Genomic DNA, 21,719 nt, shown 5'->3' on the forward strand with positions numbered 1-21,719 from the left:
AGGATTTTGGAGTTACAATATTCAGTCTCACTACAACAACCCCGTTTTCGCTTACCCCTGTATCTGTTTTGATGACCATCATTAGCTCAGACTTATTTGTTTGCTAAGAGGTCCTATGGAAATATGGCATCCAATGTATTTCACTCCTGTCAACAAAGGTAAAAAATCCTCTTCGTAATATTAAAGATTACCTAATTTTCCTAAAGGTGTATGTATACAGTACTCCATGTGAATGTGTGATGTCAGACCTGGGGCAGACTTTAGAACAATTGAGAAGCGGTACAGGGAACATCAGTAGCACACCTGAATAAAAGAACTAAGTAAATCAGCTGTCACAGAGTGTTGCCTTGAATATAATCATAAAAAGAAATATGATGAGTCCAGTTTTGTGGTACAAATGCCAAATTTCTAGGGCAGTGTAATTAAGGAGTCTGTAAAAAAAAAAAAAAAAAAAAAATTCAATTTATTAATTGTTTGCTGGCCACCTCATCCACTAGAACTGGAAAATACTGCAACAATGTGCAGTTTATGGTATAATAATGTCAGCACTGTACAAATGGGGATCAAAGAGCACAGCAAGTACCAGGAGTCAAACTTACTGTAACTAGCAGTGCTACACCAACAATATTTCACAGTCTGGTTGGAGTCCAGGCAGCAAGTACACATAATAGCACAGCTCGTGGCACTTGAAGATGATGACTGAGTTGGTTGTTGAAATGTTATACATAAAAAAGTAATCAACAGCCCTGTTGAACATATGAAAATACATCGTAAATAAATTCTGCCAAGAAAACCTGATAAGATTATATCAATATGTGTGTGACAATCCCATATTTATGGAAGATGATGATTAGATATGGAAGAAAATTGAAGTAATCACTTCTAATCTTACTTTCTTGATAATTTGATGGCTATCAGATGTAACTGTTCCTGTGGTGGACAGATTAGAGAGGTATTAACTTTTCCATAACAATTTTCATGTCTTTAAAGCTTCTACACGTTGTTCCCTTCACTTTGTTGCAGATGACTGCTGCCTCAAGATTTGTGATTCTTCTTCTTTTTTATGGTTTGTTGTACATCAGACACTGGTGTGTAATAGCAGTAAGTACCTCTTCGTGTTTATCCATTGCTTAGAATGTTTATACCCACAAGTCATTTTATAAGATACATTTTATTTTCAGATATCAACAGCAGGCACCTGTGCTTTTTTAATTGCAAAAGTTTTTCTTTACAATGTAAGTACCTTACTCGCACATCTTGTTGTTAACTTTCATCAACTTCCAACATATAATGTGATGTGTTTCTTATATTTTACTACTTCATAAATATTTTACACACATGGTTTCATGGATTTGTATAAAATTTTCAATTTTATATGACTCTTAAGCTTGCAATTTATATTAAATTTCAAAAAAAGGAGATGGGATGCAAATCTGATGTGTATCTTTTTACTGGAAATCTAGATTTCAGCTATTGCATAGCTGTCTTCAGTGCATTTAAATGTGAGTATATGACCTTAGGACATAAATGGCCAGATTCTGACTCATCTGACCATGTAGGTCCGAAGGTCATAGGTTTGGGAAGGGGAGGCTGGCAAAGCTTATAGGTGACAGTGTAGTGGGTGGTGGTGGGATCACTCATGGAAAAATTCCTGTAGTAGTTGGTGTTAGAGCCGCACCTTCTTTAGATTGAAGTGAGCTGATAGGTATAACTGCTTAAAGGAAGTCGCTCTAAGGACTCACCTTCAGAGGGTCAGGTTTCCAAGTGGAAAAGGAATTAGCATAGTTCATCAAAATATAAGAGGTATTAGAGATAAAGTTAATAAACTACTTATAGATGTTGACTCTGAAATTATTATTATATTGGAGCACCACTTAAATAATTTGTCAATTCAGAGGCTTCCTTTACCAGGAATACAAACATCTCAAAAATGATATCGACAGGAAGTGCAAAATGGCTAAGCAGGGATGGCTAGAGGACAAATATAAGGATGTAGAGGCTTATCTCACTAGGGGTAAGATAGATACTGCCTACAGGAAAATTAAAGACACCTTTGGAGAAAGGAGAACCACTTGAATGAATATCAAGAGCTTTGATGGAAACCCAGTTCTAAGCAAAGAAGGGAAAGCATAAAGGTGGAAGGAGTATATAGAGGGTCTATACAAGGGTGATGTACTTGAGGACAATATTATGGAAATGGAAGAGGATGTAGATGAAGATGAAATGGGAGATATGATACTGCGTGAAGAGTTTGACAGAGCACTGAAAGACCTGAGTCGAAACAAGGCCCCCGGAGTAGACAACGTTCCATTAGAACTACTGACAGCCTTGGGAGAGCCAGTCCTGACAAAACTCTACCATCTGGTGGGCAAGATGTATGAGACAGGTGAAATACCCTTAGACTTAAAGAAGAATATAATAATTCCAATCCCAGAGAAAGCAGGTGTTGACAGATGTGAAAATTACCAAACTATCAATTTAATAAGGCACAGCTGCAAAATACTAACGCGAATTCTTTACAGACGAATGGAAAATCTGATAGAAGCTGACCTCGGGGAAGATCAGTTTGGATTCCGTAGAAATGTTGGAACACGTGAGGCAATACTGACCCTACGACTTATCTCAGAAGAAAGATTAAGGAAAGGCAAACCTACATTTCTAGCATTTGTAGAGTTAGAGAAAGCATTTGTAGAGTTAGAGAAAGTTTTTGACAATGTTGATTGGAATACTCTCTCTCAAATTCTGTAGGTGGCAGGGGTAAAATACAGGGAGCAAAAGGCTATTTACAATTTGTACAGAAGGCAGATGGCAGTTATAAGAGCCAAGGGGGCATGAAAGGGATGCAGTGGTTGGGAAGGGAGTGAGACAGGGTTGTAGCCTCTCCCCGATGCAACCAATAAAGGAAACAAAAGAAAAGTTCGGAGTAGGTATTAAAATCCATGGAGAAGAAATAAAAACTTTGAGGTTCGCCGATGACATTGTAATTCTATCAGGGACAGCAAAGGACTTGGAAGAGCAGCTGAACGGAATGGACAGTGTCTTGAAAGGAGGATATAAGATGAACATCAACAAAAGCAAAACGAGGATAATGGAATGTAGTCAAATTAAATCGGGTGATGCCGAGGGAATTAGATTAGGAAATGCGACACTTAAGTAGTAAAGGAGTTTTGCTATTTGGGGAGCAAAATAACTGACGACGGTCGAAGTAGAGAGGATATAAAATGGAGAATGGCAATGGCAAGGAAAGCGTTTCTGAAGAAGAAAAATTTGTTAATATCGAGTATAGATTTAAATGTCAGGAAGTCGTTTTTGAAAGTATTTGTATGGAGTGTAGCCATGTATGGAAGTAAAACATGGACAATAAATAGTTTAGACAAGAACAGAATAGAAGCTTTCGAAATGTGGTGCTAGAGAAGAATGCTGAAGATTAGATGGGTAGATCACATAACTAATGAGGAGTTATCGAATAGAATTGGGGAGAAGAGGAGCTTGTGGCACAACTTGACTAGAAGAAGGGATCGGTTGGTAGGACATGTTCTGAGACATCGAGGGATCACCAATTTAGTATTGGGGGGCAGCGTGGAGGGTAAAAATCGTAGAGGGAGACCAAGAGTTGAATACACTAAGCAGATTCAGAAGGATGTAGGCTGCAGCAAGTACTGGGAGATTAAGAAGCTTGCGCAGGATTGAGTAGCATGGAGAGCTGCATCAAACCAGTCTCAGGACTGAAGACCACAACAACAACCACCTTTACCAGGATGCAGATTAGCTGGCTGTTTTTCAAGGAGTGTCTTGTGGGGTTGGGTAGTGACCATCTATGTAAAAAACAGTATTCCATTTGAGTCCATAGACGTATCACGACACTGCATTGAACGGATATTTGAATGTTGTGCAGGGGCAGTTGAATTTACTAAGCTTCTAATTGTTTTTGTTTATAGATTCCCTAACTCTGACTTCAGAGCATTTCTGCTCAAGCTAGAGAGGGTTCTTGATTGACTCTATAGGAAGTACCAGAAACTAGTTATATGTGGTGACTTCAGTATAAATTTTGTATATGATGGCGCAAGAAAAAGGATGTTGGTAGATCTCCTAAATTCATATGATCTGATGCAGACTGTGTTTTTTCCAAGTAGGGTGCAGGGGAACAGCAGCACAGCCGTAGACAATATTTTTTATTCATTCTTCGTTACTAGATGGGCATTCTGTTAGTAAAAGGGTTAATGGCCTTTCAGACCATGATGCACAAATTTTAACACTAAAATGCTTTTGTACTCAAACAAATGTCACATATAATTACAAACTATGTAGGAAAGTTGTAATCCAATACCAGTAGAGTTTTTTAAACCTCGTCAAGGAACAAGGGTGGCAGGATGTGTATATTGCTGATAACATAGATGACAAATATAATGCTTTCCTTAACACATTTCTCATGCTCTTTGAGTGTTGCTTTCCATTAGAACATTCTAAACGAGTTACTAGCAGTAAAAGGCAGCCTGGGTGGATGACTAGTGGGATAAGGATATCATGCAGAACAAAGCGGGAATTATATCAGAATGTTAGAAGTAGTCACAGTCATGCTACAGTAGCCCATTACAAACAGTATTGTAAGGTGCTTCAAAATGTTGTTAGGAAGGCAAAGAGTATGTGGTATGCAAATAGAACAGCTAATTCACAGGAAAAAATTAAAACCATATGGTCAGTTGTGAAGGAACTGTCTGGTCAGCAGCACAAGGTCAATGATATAGTCAGTTGATAGTAAAAATATTTCTGTTACTGAGAATTTAACAATAATTTTCTGAGCAGTGCTGGTGAATTAAGTAAAAATTTAGTTTCTACAGGGAATCATATAACACTCTTGGCAAATGCCTTTCTGAAATTGATGTCTGAAATACTCCTCTGTGATACAGACAAGGGGGAGATTGAGTTAATAATTAAATCACTGAAGACTAAGGACTCTCGTGGATATGATGGAGTGCCTAGCAGAATATTAAAGTACTGTGCTGCACATGTTAGCCCTGTATTTAGCCATATTTGTAATTTTTCCTTTAGGAATGGTCAGTTTCCTGAATGATTAAAGTACTCAGTAGTAAAGCCACTTTATAAAAAGGGAGAAAGGGGTAATGTAGGCAATTTAGACCTTTTTCTATGCCATCAGTGTTTGCTAAAGTTATTGAAAAGGCTGTGTATGTAAGGATAATTGATCATTTTATATCACACGATTTGCTGTCAGATGTACAGTTCGGCTTTAGAAGTCGTTTAATGATTGACAATGCTATATTTTCTTTTCTGTGTGAAGTACTGGATGCGTTAAACAAAAGGCCGATGCTAGGCATATTTTTTTTATTTAACTAAGGCATTTGATTGTGTTGATCACAAAATATTGCTCAAGAAATTGGACCATTACAGAATATGGGGACTAGATTACAATTGGTTCACTTCTTACTTTAGCAACAGGCAGCAAAAGGTCATTATTCATGTTGTTGAGAATGGCTGTGATGTGGTGTCTGAGTGGGGTACGGTGAAGTGGGGGTGCCCCGGGGATCAGTGTTTGGGCCACTCCTGTTCCTTATTTATACACTCCTGGAAATGGAAAAAAGAACACATTGACACCGGTGTGTCAGACCCACCATACTTGCTCCGGACACTGCAAGAGGGCTGTACAAGCAATGATCACACGCACGGCACAGCGGACACACCAGGACCCGCGGTGTTGGCCGTCGAATGGCGCTAGCTGCGCAGCATTTGTGCACCGCCGCCGTCAGTGTCAGCCAGTTTGCCGTGGCATACGGAGCTCCATCGCAGTCTTTAACACTGGTAGCATGCCGCGACAGCGTGGACGTGAACCGTATGTGCAGTTGACGGACTTTGAGCGAGGGCATATAGTGGGCATGCGGGAGGCCGGGTGGACGTACCGCCGAATTGCTCAACACGTGGGGCGTGAGGTCTCCACAGTACATCGATGTTGTCGCCAGTGGTCGGCGGAAGGTGCACGTGCCCGTCGACCTGGGACCGGACCGCAGCGACGCACGGATGCACGCCAAGACCGTAGGATCCTACGCAGTGCCGTAGGGGACCACACCGCCACTTCCCAGCAAATTAGGGACACTGTTGCTCCTGGGGTATCGGCGAGGACCATCTACATCTACATCTACATCTACATCTATACTCCGCGAGCCACCTTACGGTGTGTGGCGGAGGGTACTTATTGTACCACTATCTGATCCCCCCTTCCCTGTTCCATTCACGAATTGTGCGTGGGAAGAACGACTGCTTGTAAGTCTCCGTATTTGCTCTAATTTCTCGGATCTTTTCGTTGTGATCATTACGCGAGATATATGTGGGCGGTAGTAATATGTTGCCCATCTCTTCCCGGAATGTGCTCTCTCGTAATTTCGATAATAAACCTCTCCGTATTGCGTAACGCCTTTCTTGAAGTGTCCGCCACTGGAGCTTGTTCAGCATCTCCGTAACGCTCTCGCGCTGACTAAATGTCCCCATGACGAATCGCGCTGCTTTTCGCTGGATCATGTCTATCTCTTCTATCAATCCAACCTGGTAAGGGTCCCATACTGATGAGCAATACTCAAGAATCGGACGAACAAGCGTTTTGTAAGCTACTTCTTTCGTCGATGAGTCACATTTTCTTAGAATTCTTCCTATGAATCTCAACCTGGCGCCTGCTTTTCCCACTATTTGTTTTATGTGATCATTCCACTTCAGATCGCTCCGGATAGTAACTCCTAAGTATTTTACGGTCGTTACCGCTTCCAATGATTTACCACCTATGGCATAATCGTACTGGAATGGATTTCTGCCCCTATGTATGCGCATTATATTACATTTATCTACGTTTAGGGAAAGCTGCCAGCTGTCGCACCATTCATTAATCCTCTGCAGGTCTTCCTGGAGTACGTACGAGTCTTCTGATGTTGCTACTTTCTTGTAGACAACCGTGTCATCTGCAAATAGCCTCACGGAGCTACCGATGTTGTCAACTAAGTCATTTATGTATATTGTAAACAATAAAGGTCCTATCACGCTTCCTTGCGGTACTCCCGAAATTACCTCTACATCTGCAGATTTTGAACCGTTAAGAATGACATGTTGTGTTCTTTCTTCTAGGAAATCCTGAATCCAATCACAAACCTGGTCCGATATTCCGTAAGCTCGTATTTTTTTCACTAAACGTAAGTGCGGAACCGTATCAAATGCCATTCGCAACCGTCTCCATGAAGCTGGGCTACGGTCCCGCACACCGTTAGGCCGTCTTCCGCTCACGCCCCAACATCGTGCAGCCCGCCTCCAGTGGTGTCGCGACAGGCGTGAATGGAGGGACGAATGGAGACGTGTCGTCTTCAGCGATGAGAGTCGCTTCTGCCTTGGTGCCAATGATGGTCGTATGCGTGTTTGGCGCCGTGCAGGTGAGCGCCACAATCAGGACTGCATACGACCGAGGCACACAGGGCCAACACCCGGCATCATGGTGTGGGGAGCGATCTCCTACACTGGCCGTACACCACTGGTGATCGTTGAGGGGACACTGAATAGTGCACGGTACATCCAAACCGTCATCGAACCCATCGTTCTACCATTCCTAGACCGGCAAGGGAACTTGCTGTTCCAACAGGACAATGCACGTCCGCATGTATCCCGTGCCACCCAACGTGCTCTAGAAGGTGTAAGTCAACTACCCTGGCCAGCAAGATCTCCAGATCTGTCCCCCATTGAGCATGTTTGGGACTGGATGAAGCGTCGTCTCACGCGGTCTGCACGTCCAGCACGAACGCTGGTCCAACTGAGGCGCCAGGTGGAAATGGCATGGCAAGCCGTTCCACAGGACTACATCCAGAATCTCTACGATCGTCTCCATGGGAGAAGAGCAGCCTGCATTGCTGCGAAAGGTGGATATACACTGTACTAGTGCCGACATTGTGCATGCTCTGTTGCCTGTGTCTATGTGCCTGTGGTTCTGTCAGTGTGACCATGTGATGTATCTGACCCCAGGAATGTGTCAATAAAGTTTCCCCTTCCTGGGACAATGAATTCACGGTGTTCTTATTTCAATTTCCAGGAGTGTATATATATTATTTCTTACTGTCATTTCTTGTTAACAATATTAGCTTATTCCCAAGAATAAGTAGCTTTCACTCAGTTAATACTTGGCAGAAATCAAACTTGCATTTGGATCGGACTTCCTTAACTCTTGTGCAGAAAGGTGTGCAGTATACTGCTGCATCCATTTTCAATTAGCTACCACTTGAATTCAAAAATCTTGGCAATAATCCATGCGCTTTCAAATCAAAACTGAAGAGTTTCCTCATGGGTCACTCCTTCTATTCTGCCGAGGAGTTGCTGGAAAAATTAAGCTGTTTCTTGTTGTATTGTTGATTACATTTACTAAACTTATGGCTTGACTTATTTTGGTTTCATAAACATTTTATTTTTATCTGTTATTACTTTTATGTTGTAATTTCATGTACTGACACATTCCATGATCTTGGAGATTTGCTCCTCAATTTGGTCCTACAAAACTTGACGTGTAAATAAAAATAAATAACTTTTGTCAAAAGCTTGACGAGTCTATGACTCGATTTAAATGCACTGAAGGCAGCTATTCAATAGCTGAAATCTAGATCTACTTTTTTTAAAAAAATAAAAGAAACAGGTTAGATTTATGATTGATTGCCAAGTTCCTTTTCCTTTTTTGAAACATTGTCTATAGTTGCTGGTTGTGTTAAATTTGTTTTGGGAATTCAGGTTACTATAAGTTTAGTATTATAAAATGTTTTATTTAAAATATTTCAGTGGGCTACTGCATCATCACCAGTCTTCCAAGTATTACTTGTGCTCACATCATTTGTTCTGGCATGGGGAGAAGCGTGGTTTCTGGATTTTAGAGTGCTTCCTCAAGAAGCACATGCTCTGGCTTACATGCAAGGTACCTAGGGCTCCATAATCTTTAGTTTATAGATCCTTATATTTCATTATTTATTACAACAGTCTTTTGCTGCGTAGGATACATGTTATTGTACTACTCTGGTTCATTAATAAGTAACTATAAGAAGGAAGAATTAGATTATTCCATAAACATTTTATTGTTTCTCTACATTTTATTTGAGCAAAGGACTTACAATGGGTTCTGCATTGTAGTCAACTGACACAAAAGTTGTGGAGAGACATTAACAGTAATGAGTACCTGTGAAACATGTTGCAACAATGCATCCCCAAAAGGTGTCTAGCCATTTTCACCAGTGGACCTCTGCTCACTGAAGACAACACTGTAGTGGGGGAAAAAAAAAAAAAAAAAGCTTTGAACTTCTGAAAATCGGAAAAATAAAATGACTCAGTTTGTGGTCTCCCTCATTAAGTCTAATGACAGGAGAATATTGTGTGGAGAGAAGATGCGCAGTAGGCCCTACGCTTCTGAATATCTCATTGTTGTGGCGTATGGATGTGTGTGAAGATTTAAGCACAAGTAGCATTGTGTTGTGTTTTTTAGTCTTATTATTATCTACACACATACACTAGAATTCGTTATTTCACATTATATTCTTTCTCTATTCTGGGAGTCCACCAAGTGATGAGTTTAGCACCATTGAAAATGATGGTGAAAATCCAGTTTGGTGTCCCTTGAGCTATGTGCAGAAGGCCACTCGTGTACTCTTGAAAATAATCTCATCTAGAATCCAGCCCAAAGTGTTTGACAATGAATGTTAATTAAGCTTGCTGGTTTGATGTCACACCAAAGGTATGGGAAGTGCATACTTGTTAGTTCTTTTGGCTGACAATGTCTAGTGTGGTGTTTTATGACGTCCGGGAATTTTCTTTTCAAGACTTTACAACTCAATGTTGAGTTTAGTATTTGAAGTTTACCCAGAATGTCAGATGGAATTAGTGGACATGATGGATGTGCAACTTCCAGGCACTTTCTCCTTTCAGGTATGTCCATTTGGCTGCTGTACTGAATGAGGTGTTGCAGCAAAATGCTAAACATGAAATTAGAATATTAACCTGCAGAAAATAGGTTTATTTTGGGAATAATTGCTTGGGCATATGTTCATTTCTGTTGAAGGTAGAAACTTCTTAGATGTAAGGCTGCTAAAGAGGAAACATCTCAGTTAATTGGCAGTTAAATTATATTACGATATACAATTCATAAAATTCAATGTCTTTGAAGAGATTTGACAAGAGAAGGTTGCATGGGTGCTGGTACCACGATAGTTTGTAGAGGTGGAGTATTTTTAATATTTTGGAAGACAGATGGAAATTTCTGAATAGCCATAAAAAAGTTCAAGTTCGAATACTGTTAGTAACCTGTGTAATACCAATCTTTAAATAATTTTATTGATGGGAAAACACCTGATTACGCTATATTTTTCCTTTCCATGAGAACTGTATAGGGCGTGGGGGCAAGGTGGGTTGTGTGTTGCTCCTCTTTGTCGCCGGGTTTGGGTGCCCTTGGCAGGTTGCTTATTCACCGTAGATGGAATATAAATGGAATGTAGAAAGACTGGATGACATTTTCAGTTTATGTTGCTAAGGGACTGAGTGAAGAGTTGAAGTTGTAGGAGTATTTGTGTGTGTGTGTGTGTGTGTGTGTGTGTGTGTGTGTGTGTGTGTGTGTGGGCGGGGGGAGGGGGGGAGGAGGAGGAGGAGGGGGTTAGAGATTCTGTTAAAGCTTTCCTCCTCCTTGTTAGTGCTCCAAGCCTATCCACCTCATGTAACTAAATGAAATGAAAATAGTGATTCTTTGTGAATTCTGGCACCACTTTCATATTGCCACCAGAGGACTAAGAAACCATAGAAACATTTAGGGCCTACCATCTGTATTGAATGTCTTCCAAGCTCATTGAAGAAGGTGACTGAAGTAATGAGCTTACCATCAAAACATTCTGACAACAGTTTCAGATTAAGGTGATGATTGATGCAGTTTGAGATGTGTGGAATGATGTCACTCAAAAATCGACGAATAAAACTTTTGCTCAATGCTGTGTTAGTTTAGAAAATTAATTAGCAAGTTGCATTACCAGAGCAACTAAAGAGGAAGTGGGCGTGGGATAGTAAATTGGTGTAATTGGTGCTGATGAGGATCTGAAGTCTTACTGTGAGGAGTTAAGTGATGAGGATCTCATGGCAGTCACGGAGGGTAATAAGAGAGAGGGAACTGATATCTAGGAAGTTCGCCTTGCAAAAGGTCTGACAACAAAGAAGATTACAAGGGCTCTCTGAATGGTAGGTACTGAATTGGCAGTTACAATGGTGGAGCAAAGGACTAAAGTGAAGAGAGAAGTGGAATTTATTGCAATGATACGAAGACCTGTGTGACCAAATATCAAAAGAAATTAAAGTCAGCATCAGACTTTTTGTCATTGTCTTGACATTTTGACGCTGAAACTGAACCTCAATTGTCCACTACAACTATAAATGTTGTGTCTTTATTGAAAGCCACATCACATAAACTGGACTGACTGAAGTGTTACCAAAATCTTCTGAGACATGTGATCCAGAAACCCTTCAAATTTTAGTGTTGGATTTCACATCGTAACAGTACTTTAATAATCTATATCTCACATGTTCAATTACTCCTGTGTTACACAAATTCGTTACACACATTATTTATATGGATTGAATTTATTGGAATGTTGGAATTTACCTGCTTTTATTTACATGTTTATTGCCTCTAGTTTCTTTCCCTTTGAAACATATGACTTTATGTACTTCATATTATGTGTAGAAATATTTTTTTAATATCTTAAAAAAGTTTTGCATTTATGTTTATACTGTGGATGTTTAAGAACTTAATATTTTGTCATCACTTATTACACACAGTATGACAGTGTTTTTGGTTCATATTTTAATAGTAAATTTTCATCAGTAATGTATGAAATTGTGGTTTTTAGATCCATTTATATTCTTTATTGTGGTGATGTATTTACTGTAGAGAAACTATATTTTTTCATATTCTTTACAGTATCTTCAGCTTTGAATACAGAAAGAACACCTCTTCTTAGGAACTTCTTGCAAGGTTTACAACAGCCAGATGAATGTACAGAATCAGTGGGAAATTTCTATTCTCCTCTAGACTCACCTGAAGGTATTGGCAATTCATATAAAAAAATCAGTTGTCCCATAAACATCCTAAAATTATTGTAAACCAAATTAACTTCATTTGTATTTATGTGTGTAGTGTTAGGAGTAAGAAGCAACTGAATTTGTGCTTGCAGAAATTAATTTCCTTTATTATATAGTTTTATAAAATAAGTGTTGACCTTTTGTACTAACATTATAAATGACATTTTTTATGGGACAATGTTTTTGTTGGAGCGAAATGTGGTCTTATCATATAGGAGTAGGCTTTTGTTTCAATTGATTATTTTATATGTGCATGGGAATAAGCCATGTTATAATATTCATTCCTTGGATTTGATCTGAAATAGTACTATTTTGCCATTTGGTCTGATTTTGATTTTTTGGCAGCTTTGCATATTAATAATGGTTGAAGCTGCAAGTGTATATCAGTAGTTGACCAAATTCAGATAAGACCATGTGACCTTAAGTATTACAGCAACATAACAATGTACGGACTACAAGAACTGTGAACTTCAGCTTCTGTCAGTTAAACTAAATGCTGACAGAAAGTGGGGACTAAACTCTAAAATTCTTGAACCGAGAGAGTTCAGTGATGACAAAATCAGAGTATTTAATTTTATTCTATCAAGGAAACGGTGAAAGGATGTTTTCAGTAAAACTGAAGTAAATAATATCTTCAACAGCCTCCACAAAGTGTATCTGCTTCATTTTCATCTACAGATTAAGACAATAAAAAATAAATGTTGGATAATAAAAGGCATTACAACTTCAATTGACTGACTGGCTGACTGACTTCATCCGAACAGGCTTTGGAAGGCCCAATGGTGTACGACTGACTGCCATGTCATCCTTAGCTGATAGGCATCACTGGATGCGGATATGGAGGGGCATGTGGTCAGCGCACCACCCTCCCAGCTGTTGTCAATTTTTGTAGCTAGAGCTGCTATGTCTCAATCAAGTCAGTCCTCAGTTGGTCTCAAAAGGGCTGGGTACACCCCACTTGCCAACAGTGCTCGGCAGACATGATGATCACCCAGCCAAGTGCTAGCCAAGCTCAACAGCACTCAACTTCGGTGATCTGATGGGAACCGGTATTACCACTGCGGCAAGGCCATTGGCAACAATTACAATTAGAAAGAAAAATTTTCTCTACTCTTTCTTTGAACGCAATAATGCTATGTTAAATTAGGCAAACCAGCAGGAGTAGTTTTTGTTTTCCTCAAACCATGCCTGGGATTAATAAAGGACACAATAACAGATGAAAACACAATTATTGTTAAAACAAATCACATCACAATAATAGGCATATATGTTCAACCATAGAAGAGGGTAGAAGATGTAATTGAAAGAATAACAGATGTATTAACACAAATAAAGATTGATAAAAGAGTAATTCTTGAAGGTGGTCTCAGTGCTAGGATAGACAAATCAAGAACTAAAACAGAACTGATTCTAGAAACACCAAAAGGAGGAGGATATGGCCTCAACAACAAACCTGCATAGTGCCCAATGGACCAAGCACAATATACCTTGTATTATTCAGAGGTGAAGGCATAAAGGCAGTTAACCAGAAAGCACTCTGGACATCAGCAGTAGCACCAGTAAGAAAACATTTGCCAGTCACAACAGTGATTTGACAATGAGTGTTACAATGAAGGGCAAGAGATGCTGTAGGCACTATGCTGAGCCAAAACCACAACACAACAATATGACGTGTCACTATGTGCCAGGCAGATGTGGTCATATAAAACACTAATAAAGAAGAAGGCAGACCACGTAGAGGAAGAGGCTAGACGACAAGCAGAATGTGCTCAAAGAGGCCCATTCATATTGCTCAAAAAACCTAGACCACCAGCAATAAAAGGAATCTCAGTGAACTCGTGGGAAAACCAGTTTGAAGCCATTCTAAACTTCCAACACAAGAAAACAATGTATGAGTACAGTACAATGGAGCAATAGAAAGTCACACCCCTATAAGAAGACAAGAAATATGCTAAGTGCTAACAAAGGCAAAAAAAAAAAGGGGGGGGGGGGACCTTCAGTGTGAGACGGCATGAATGTAGAACACCTCAGGGAATCTTATCACAAGATGCAAGGCTATTGGTTGGAATTATTCAACAACTGTGAGAGCACAGGAAAAATATCAGAACACTGGAGAACATCAACAGTCAAAATCCTTTTCAAAGGAGAAACATGTAACCCAGACTCACCCAGAGGTATAACCCTCAAAAACACGACTTTCAAAATTTTCATGGACATATTAATGAGCAGACTTATAACTGAAGTAGATGCCAAAAATACCAGAAAACCAGTTTGGTTTCGGAAAGGGAAGAAGCACCTTAAGTGCAGTGAATTGCTTAATAGAGCAAGTGCAGGACGCACTAAGATATCCAGAGAAAAAATATTTGTAGTCTTTAAAGACCATAGCAAAGCCATAGACACTATTAACCGAAAAACACTTGTCCAAAAAATCGCCCTATTAATTTGTGACAAAAGATACAACCACATCCAAATACAAGGGTCATTAAACAATTAGAGAGACAAATTGATTTGGAGAAAAAGCATTTATTTTTACGAAACAATACTTTTGCTACTTTTCAACATAATCCCCTTAAGCATTTATGCACTGTTCCAATGGCCTACAAGCTTTTTTATTCCAGCTGCAAAGAACTCTTTATCTTGATGTTTGAACCAATTTCCCACAAACTTTTTCACGTCCTCGTTGTCCTGGAACCTCTTCCCACGTAATGCCTCCTTCAGTGCTCTAAACAAATGGAAATCTGTTACCAAAACAATTTAAAATGGAGCTGAAACTGTTGAAACAAAGCTTTCAAAAGCTTGTTACGCTTCTCAGGTTTTGTGAACCACATATCATTCACGTGAAAATAATTAGCCTGCCAAGCCTTTATGCACATTAATCCATGCTGCTTGCAAATGAGTATATTTCAATCAAAATTAGGGAATAAAAACAAAATAAAACATGGCCTTAGCCACAACACAAGGAGCATCTGTAATGTACATGTGGTATTGAATTACAATGGCATTTTATTGAAGAGTGGTATTTGCAAGGGAGCTTGCTTGATTTTGTAGACTATAAGACTTTTCAAACTCAGCAAATGTATTTACTGGACTTGTACAAAGTAATGGTACAAGATATGATCACACGTTGCACAATGCAGTTACTGAAAGCAGGATGAGAGTGAGTGAGTCTGAAATGAGAACTAAAAGAATTGTGAAGTCCAGAAACCACACTAGCAAACAACAGAGTCCAGTAAATATTCAGCTGAGTCAAAGTCCAGCTGACAGTAACACTACGGTTATGATTAGCCGATGCACTGGAAGTACTTTACTGTGAAGTTCTGGATGGAATACAGACAATGGAAAGAACTAATGATTTTGTTGTCTAGTGATGCTGATTCCTATTGGTAATTTACTGTGTACCAAATTTTACAGAAATCAAATGAATGTTAAATTTCCTGAATTTAAAAAGCCCTGAGATTGTAAACCTTTTTTTCCCCTGTGGAGATTCTGTTAATACCACTGATATCTCTAGTAAGTCCCTCAGGTACTTTCGTCTTTCACTATTACTTATTTCTTGATAGCCTCTCCGAAAATAGTCAAAAAGGCTTAATGAACTCTGTTAATGTCAAGCTATTTATGTTTATTCAGTTTTTTCAATTTTTGTATGTCGACTCATTGAACTGACACTAAACATTTAATACAGTTGATAAGATACATGTCACTGGGTAGGTGCTAACAGTCAAAGCTTAATTTTTGGAAAGACCAGTGATTTAAACTTGTATTTTCTTGTTATATTTTGGATTAAGTGCAATTTGTAGTCCATTCATAATGAAGGATCTGTGTGATTATGTGACTTCTGCCAATGCAGTACAAATGAAAATTAAAAAGGTTTTTTTTTTTTTGGTTAAATATGCTAACTATGTGTAAGATCCACTTTAAGTAACAGTTATTAAAATTCAGTTGTAACTAAACCGTGAATGACACTATCTGGGTGACTGATATCAAATGTCTCAAATGCAATTGAAGTACTTGTTAGACTAGCCCCATGATTTCTTTGAAGTTATATGCAATAACAGTTGGTACTATTATAGTGCTGCTTACTTATTTAATTAACAGTGGATTTAATTGTCAGAAAACTATTTTTTATGTATTTACATTGATATTAATGCTGCGCAATCTTCTTGGCTGCAGGTTCTGACACTGAAGAACAAGGTACACGAAAAGTATCTGCTAGAGGAAATGTACCTAGGAATTCAGTTGGTCAGGTACAGTTACTAATGCCTCTAACTTTTTTTTAGTGTCTCTGTGTCAAAGTGCAGTTACGATATAAGCAGACTGATGTAGACAGTCATACACTTTAGATGAAATAGTCTAAGAAAATAAAATGTCAGGAAAATTAATTTGCATTTTTTCTGCAGTTGTTACTTCACAGGGGAGGGCGAACTTATATAGTATCAGGTCAATGTAGATAAACTAATATTGGTTGGCTGGTTGTATTGAATTTGTGGAAGTTATCCATGTAATCTTACCATGAATCACAGACCTTGGTGAGGTGGGATGGCATGGTGCCTCTACAACACAGATGGCTGTACTGTAGGTGCAACCACAATGGAGGGTGTCTGCAGAGAGACTAGATGAACATTTGGTTCCTGAAGTGGGGCAGCAGCTTTTTCAGTAGTTGCAGAGGCAGCAGTCTGGATGACTGGCTTGATCTGCCTTTGTAACATCAGCCAACATGGTCGTGCTGTGGTGGTATTGCGAATGGCTGAAAGCATTGCTGCAATTGCAGAAAGGTAGGAAATTAAAGAGATGTGAACTGGATAACTTGAAGGAATGAGAAATTGTCAAGAGTTTCAGTGGGAGAAAGCAAGCAACTATTAGAAAAAACAAAATTGGCATTCTACAGGTCAGACCACGGAATGTTAGATTCCTTAATCAGGTAGGTAGGTTAAAGAATTTAAAAAGTGAACTGGATAGGTTGACGTGAAATATAGTGGGAATTAGTGAAGTTCGTTGGCAGGGTGAACAGGGCTTCTGGTCAGGCGAATACAGGGTTATAAATAAAAAAATCAAGTAGGGGTAAAGCAGGAGTCAGTTTAATAATGAATAAGGAAATAGGAATGCAGGTAAGCTGCTATGAACAGCACACTGAACATGCCATTGTAGGTAAGGTAGACAGGAAGCCAACAACCAGCGCAGAAGTAGAGGTTTATGTGCCAAGTAGCTCCCCAGTTGATGAAGAGATTAAAAGAATGTGTAGTGGGATAAAAGAAATTATTTTGATAGTGAATTGTCAAGAGTTTGAAAGTGAACATTAGACAGTGATTGACTGAAATGGGAACAGAATATCACAGAAGATGAGTGGGTAGTTTTGAGAGAGGAAATAGTGAAGACAGCAGAGGATGGAATAGGTAAAAAGACGAGGCCTAGTAGAAATCCTTGGATATCACAGGAGATACTGAATTTCATTGATGAAAGGGGAAAATATGAAAATACAGCAAATGAAGTACTCAAAAAGGAATATACACATCTAGGGAAAAAAAAGCAATTGAGAGAAAATGCAAACCAGCTAAGTAGGAATTGCTAGAGGATAATTGCAAGGGTATTGAAGCATATATAATGAGGGAAAGGATAGATACTGCCTATAGGAAAATTATAGACACCTTTGGATAAAAGAGAAGCACTGTATGAAAATCAAGGGGTCAGATGGGAAACCAGTTCTAAGCAAAGAAGGGAGAACTGAAAGGTGGAGGGAAATATTTAGAGGGGCTGTACTAGAGCAGTCAACTTGAAGAGAATATTGTAGAATGGGAAGGGCAAGTCAGTGAAGATGAGATGGGAGATACATTACTGCGAGAAGAATTTGACAAAGCACTGAAAGATGTTAAGTCGAAACAAGGCCCCTGGAGTAGATGACGTTCTGTCAGAACTACTGATATCTTTGGGAGAGCCGTTTATGACAAAACTATTCCACCTGGTGTGCAGTATACATGACATGGGAAAAATACCCTCAGGTGTCAAGAAGAATATAATAATTCCAAAATTTCATGTGCTGACAGCTCTGAATTTTACTGAATTGCCTTATTTGCCGACTGATAAGACACACTTTTTCCCTTTAAAAATAGGCCCAAAAACTGGATGCATCTTTTACACTAGTAGCAAGTTAAGGTAGTACCTATTCCACTTATTTAAAACTTGTGTGTTTCAGGTTGAAGCAATGTATTGTTAACTTCCTTGCAAAGTTTGAGCATTTCTGTTTGCATAGAGTTCAGTGGATGCACATGCACCATCATTAACAGTTTTTATATATGGTTGTTTAAGCTTCAGTTACTGTTGTATTTAGTGTGGAGACCCACTTGTGTTGTACCTGTATTGTTTTTATTTGAAAACTATTGCTGGAAAATGGCATTGCTATACCATTGCATTTAATCTGCAAGTGATTGCACATGCTAAAGAGCATGGAAACAGGGCTGTAAAAAAGCATTTAGGGCCACTTCCAACTGAAAAAAATGATAAGGACAATGTTTTAAAGAAAGCACCTCACGGTAAACATAATCTAGGAAGTGGAACTCTTAAAGGTCCAAAACTTGAGGCACAACTCAGTACTTTAGATTTTAGAGAACAGACAAGCAGAAATTTCTGTTTCAAAGAAAATGATTATTCATCAAGCAAAAGCAGTTTCCACTAACAAAGGGATTGCCTACTTTAGTGGATCAACATCATGGTGTTAAAGGCTTATGAAGAGGTATTGGTTTTGTTTGCGGACTTAGACAAAAATATCACAGAAGATGCCAGCTGAGTATGAAGAACAAATTGTTGAATTTCATTGATTTGTCATTAACGCAATTTTAAAGAGAAAAATGTTTGAACTTTCACAAAATATAAGCATGGATGAAACTCCACCAAACTTTGATGTGCCTTCTAACAGAACTGTGAATTCCAAGGGCACAAAAAACATTATTGTTACAACTTCAGGGCACGAAAGGACTCCTTACACAGCCGTTTTGTCCTGCTGTGCTGGTGAAATGAAATTGCCACCACTTTTCTTTTTTTACTAAAAGGAGTGTTCGTTCATCTACACAATTAAGGCTGGAGGGTTGGAGGAGGAATGAGATTTAGATAGATCAAATTTGGTCTAGACAACCTGGAGGCCTGCTGAAGAAGCCTGCCCTGTTATGGGATCAATTTCGTTCTCTCAGAACAGAAGACATTAAAAGTAGACTGAATGAAATGAAGACTCACTTACTTATAATTTCTGGAGGGATAAGTGGTTTACTTTAGCAATTAAGTATATGTATCAACAGACCATGTAAGGGACTTATAAAAAAGGCGTGGAGGAGACAGATGAAGTCTACAAATTCTGAAACTACATCATCAGGAAGAAGGAGGAAGAGACTATCATTTCTTAAGTTTGTGGTAGGGTCAAAGCTTTATAGGATGGTATAGAGGATAATTTATTGTATGAGGATTCAGATGCTGACATGGCCACCTTCAGTATTTCTTCCTTCAGCTCTGAGGATGAATTTTGCAGATTTGAGGGCAAAAATTAAAAGAGGGCACTTTTCCTACTTCTTTACCTAGCTATTTCATGTAAGGGCACATATGTGCTATTGTTTTGCAGTAGATGTATTAAGTGAGACAAATTTTTTCCCTAAAAGGAAGTCTTAAAAGGCGGGGTGCATCTTATATGCAGGCAAATATGCTATCAGTTTAATAAGTTATGACTGCACAATACTGGCATGAATTTACTGAAGAATGGCAAAACTACTGGAAGCTGACCTCAGGGAAGATTAGTTTGGATTCTGGAGAAATGTAAGAACCCGCAAGGCAGTACTGATCTCATGATTTATCTTAGAAGATAGGTTAACCAAAGACAAGCATACATTTATAGCATTTGTAGGCTTATAGAAAGCCTTTGAAATGTTGACTGGAAAATGCTTTTCAAAATTCTGAAGGTTGCAGGGGTAAAATGTGTGGCTGTAAAAGGTTATTTAAAACTTGTGCAGAAGCCAAATGCCACCTATAAAAGAGGTTAATGCTTGCCACATGCATGGTATTGGGCAAGTCACATGAGCCCTCTGGGCCATGCTAAATGGCAAGCGCCTGAGGGAGCTCAGCGTTCATTTGCTGGGTATGGGCTTGGCAGACAGGTTTCTGGAGCTGGGGACTGGCAAGTGCCCCCAGTCCTCTGTAACCGTTAGCCCTGGGCATGCTTCAACGACCCATACATAGTGGTGGTGGAATGTGATGTGTCACAGGGGATGGGGATCTTGACTTAATTGCCTGGATTGTGAGGATGGTCAAAAACTCTATAAAAACCTCTCAATCTCTAGGTCTCCTGTGTGTCGATGAGACACGTGGTTGTTGAGACAGAACAGTCATTAGTGGGCAACCTGTGGGAAAACTCCTGCAACTCAGTTATATAAGGCTTATCCAGGTACGCAGGGCTCTCTCATGGTGGACATTTATTTTCCTAGCTGCTCATGGGATTAAGATGGAACCTTCAAACTTTAACTTATCAACTCACAGTGGAACTGGTGTACTGCTGGTGGGCCTCATGACCTAACATCACCAGAGGGCTTACTTAGCCAGTCCTCCTGACCCAAAAGTTTTTAAGAGTTCTTGTGTTTATAGTAACGGAGCACATGCTACAAGCCAGAATGTGTTTTTAATAGTTAAAATGAAAGAGGGCAGTTTTGAGAAAGTTTCACTTTCTAAAGTCAAATAGTTTAGAGGGCATTGCTGGCACTCCAGAATCTGTCATGCAATTATGAAATGAGACATTGTTGATTGAAACTTCTAGTCCGCACCAAGCAACGAACCTCCGGAAAGCTAAATGCCTCAGGGAGTATGCCATTGAAACAGAGCTACACCACATCTTGAATTACAGCAAAGGCGTGTCATCCAGAGATCTTGTAGATATTCCCAAAGAAGAATTGGGAGATTAGTGGACAAAAGAAGGCAAGAGACCACATGCTGTCATAAAAAGGGTGAATGGGGATCTCACAAAATCCTGGTTCTTTATCCTGCCTTCAATAGCACGAAACTCCCTTATCATATCAATGTTGGTTTCCTTCCTATAAAAAGAGTGAATGAGAATCTCGCAAAATCCTACTCTTTTATCCTACCTTCAATAGCACAAACCCCCATTGCGTATCAAGGTTGGGTTCCTTTTCTTAAACTTGCTGCCTATACGCTGTTTCAAATGCCAGTGCTTGGACACATCACTCTCCGTTATAAGGGAGAAGCCACTTGTAGAAAATGTGGTAGGGCCACCTATGAAGGTGTCAGTTATTCATCTACTTTGAAGTGTGTAAACTGCTTGTCTAACCTAAACATTTACCCAATTCAGAATGTTCAGCTGATAGATACTACCTACCACATATCTTATGTTCTTGAACCTGAACTCCTCATACCACTGCTATTGGACCACACAAAAGTGGTCATATGGTTTAGTATCAGACAAGTCACCATTCTTTACTGTTTATTTGTGTGTTTGTAAGGTTCATTAATCTTGGGAAAAATTTTGTGTGTGGTTGTGTTGGTTGTGTTTAGAGTTACTGTGATGTGATTTGAGTCTTTTGAGTTGACTAATCTTTCTTCTATGG

General features: G+C 39.2%; 1 protein-coding gene across 1 annotated transcript in view; it reads left to right on the top strand.

The window, feature by feature from the left end:
• LOC126248794 (steroidogenic acute regulatory protein-like) overlaps positions 1–21,719 on the top strand; it is a 161,125-nt gene that overhangs the window by 70,909 nt on the left and 68,497 nt on the right. Inside the window, exons 5-9 of the mRNA XM_049950180.1 lie at positions 1,024–1,101; positions 1,182–1,235; positions 8,806–8,938; positions 11,972–12,094; positions 16,303–16,376. Of these exons, the coding sequence (XP_049806137.1) occupies positions 1,024–1,101; positions 1,182–1,235; positions 8,806–8,938; positions 11,972–12,094; positions 16,303–16,376 (462 nt within the window). The remainder of the gene's footprint in view (positions 1–1,023; positions 1,102–1,181; positions 1,236–8,805; positions 8,939–11,971; positions 12,095–16,302; positions 16,377–21,719) is intronic.

The sequence above is a fragment of the Schistocerca nitens genome, chromosome 3 (assembly GCF_023898315.1).
Source record: "Schistocerca nitens isolate TAMUIC-IGC-003100 chromosome 3, iqSchNite1.1, whole genome shotgun sequence".
Classification (NCBI taxonomy): domain Eukaryota; kingdom Metazoa; phylum Arthropoda; class Insecta; order Orthoptera; family Acrididae; genus Schistocerca; species Schistocerca nitens.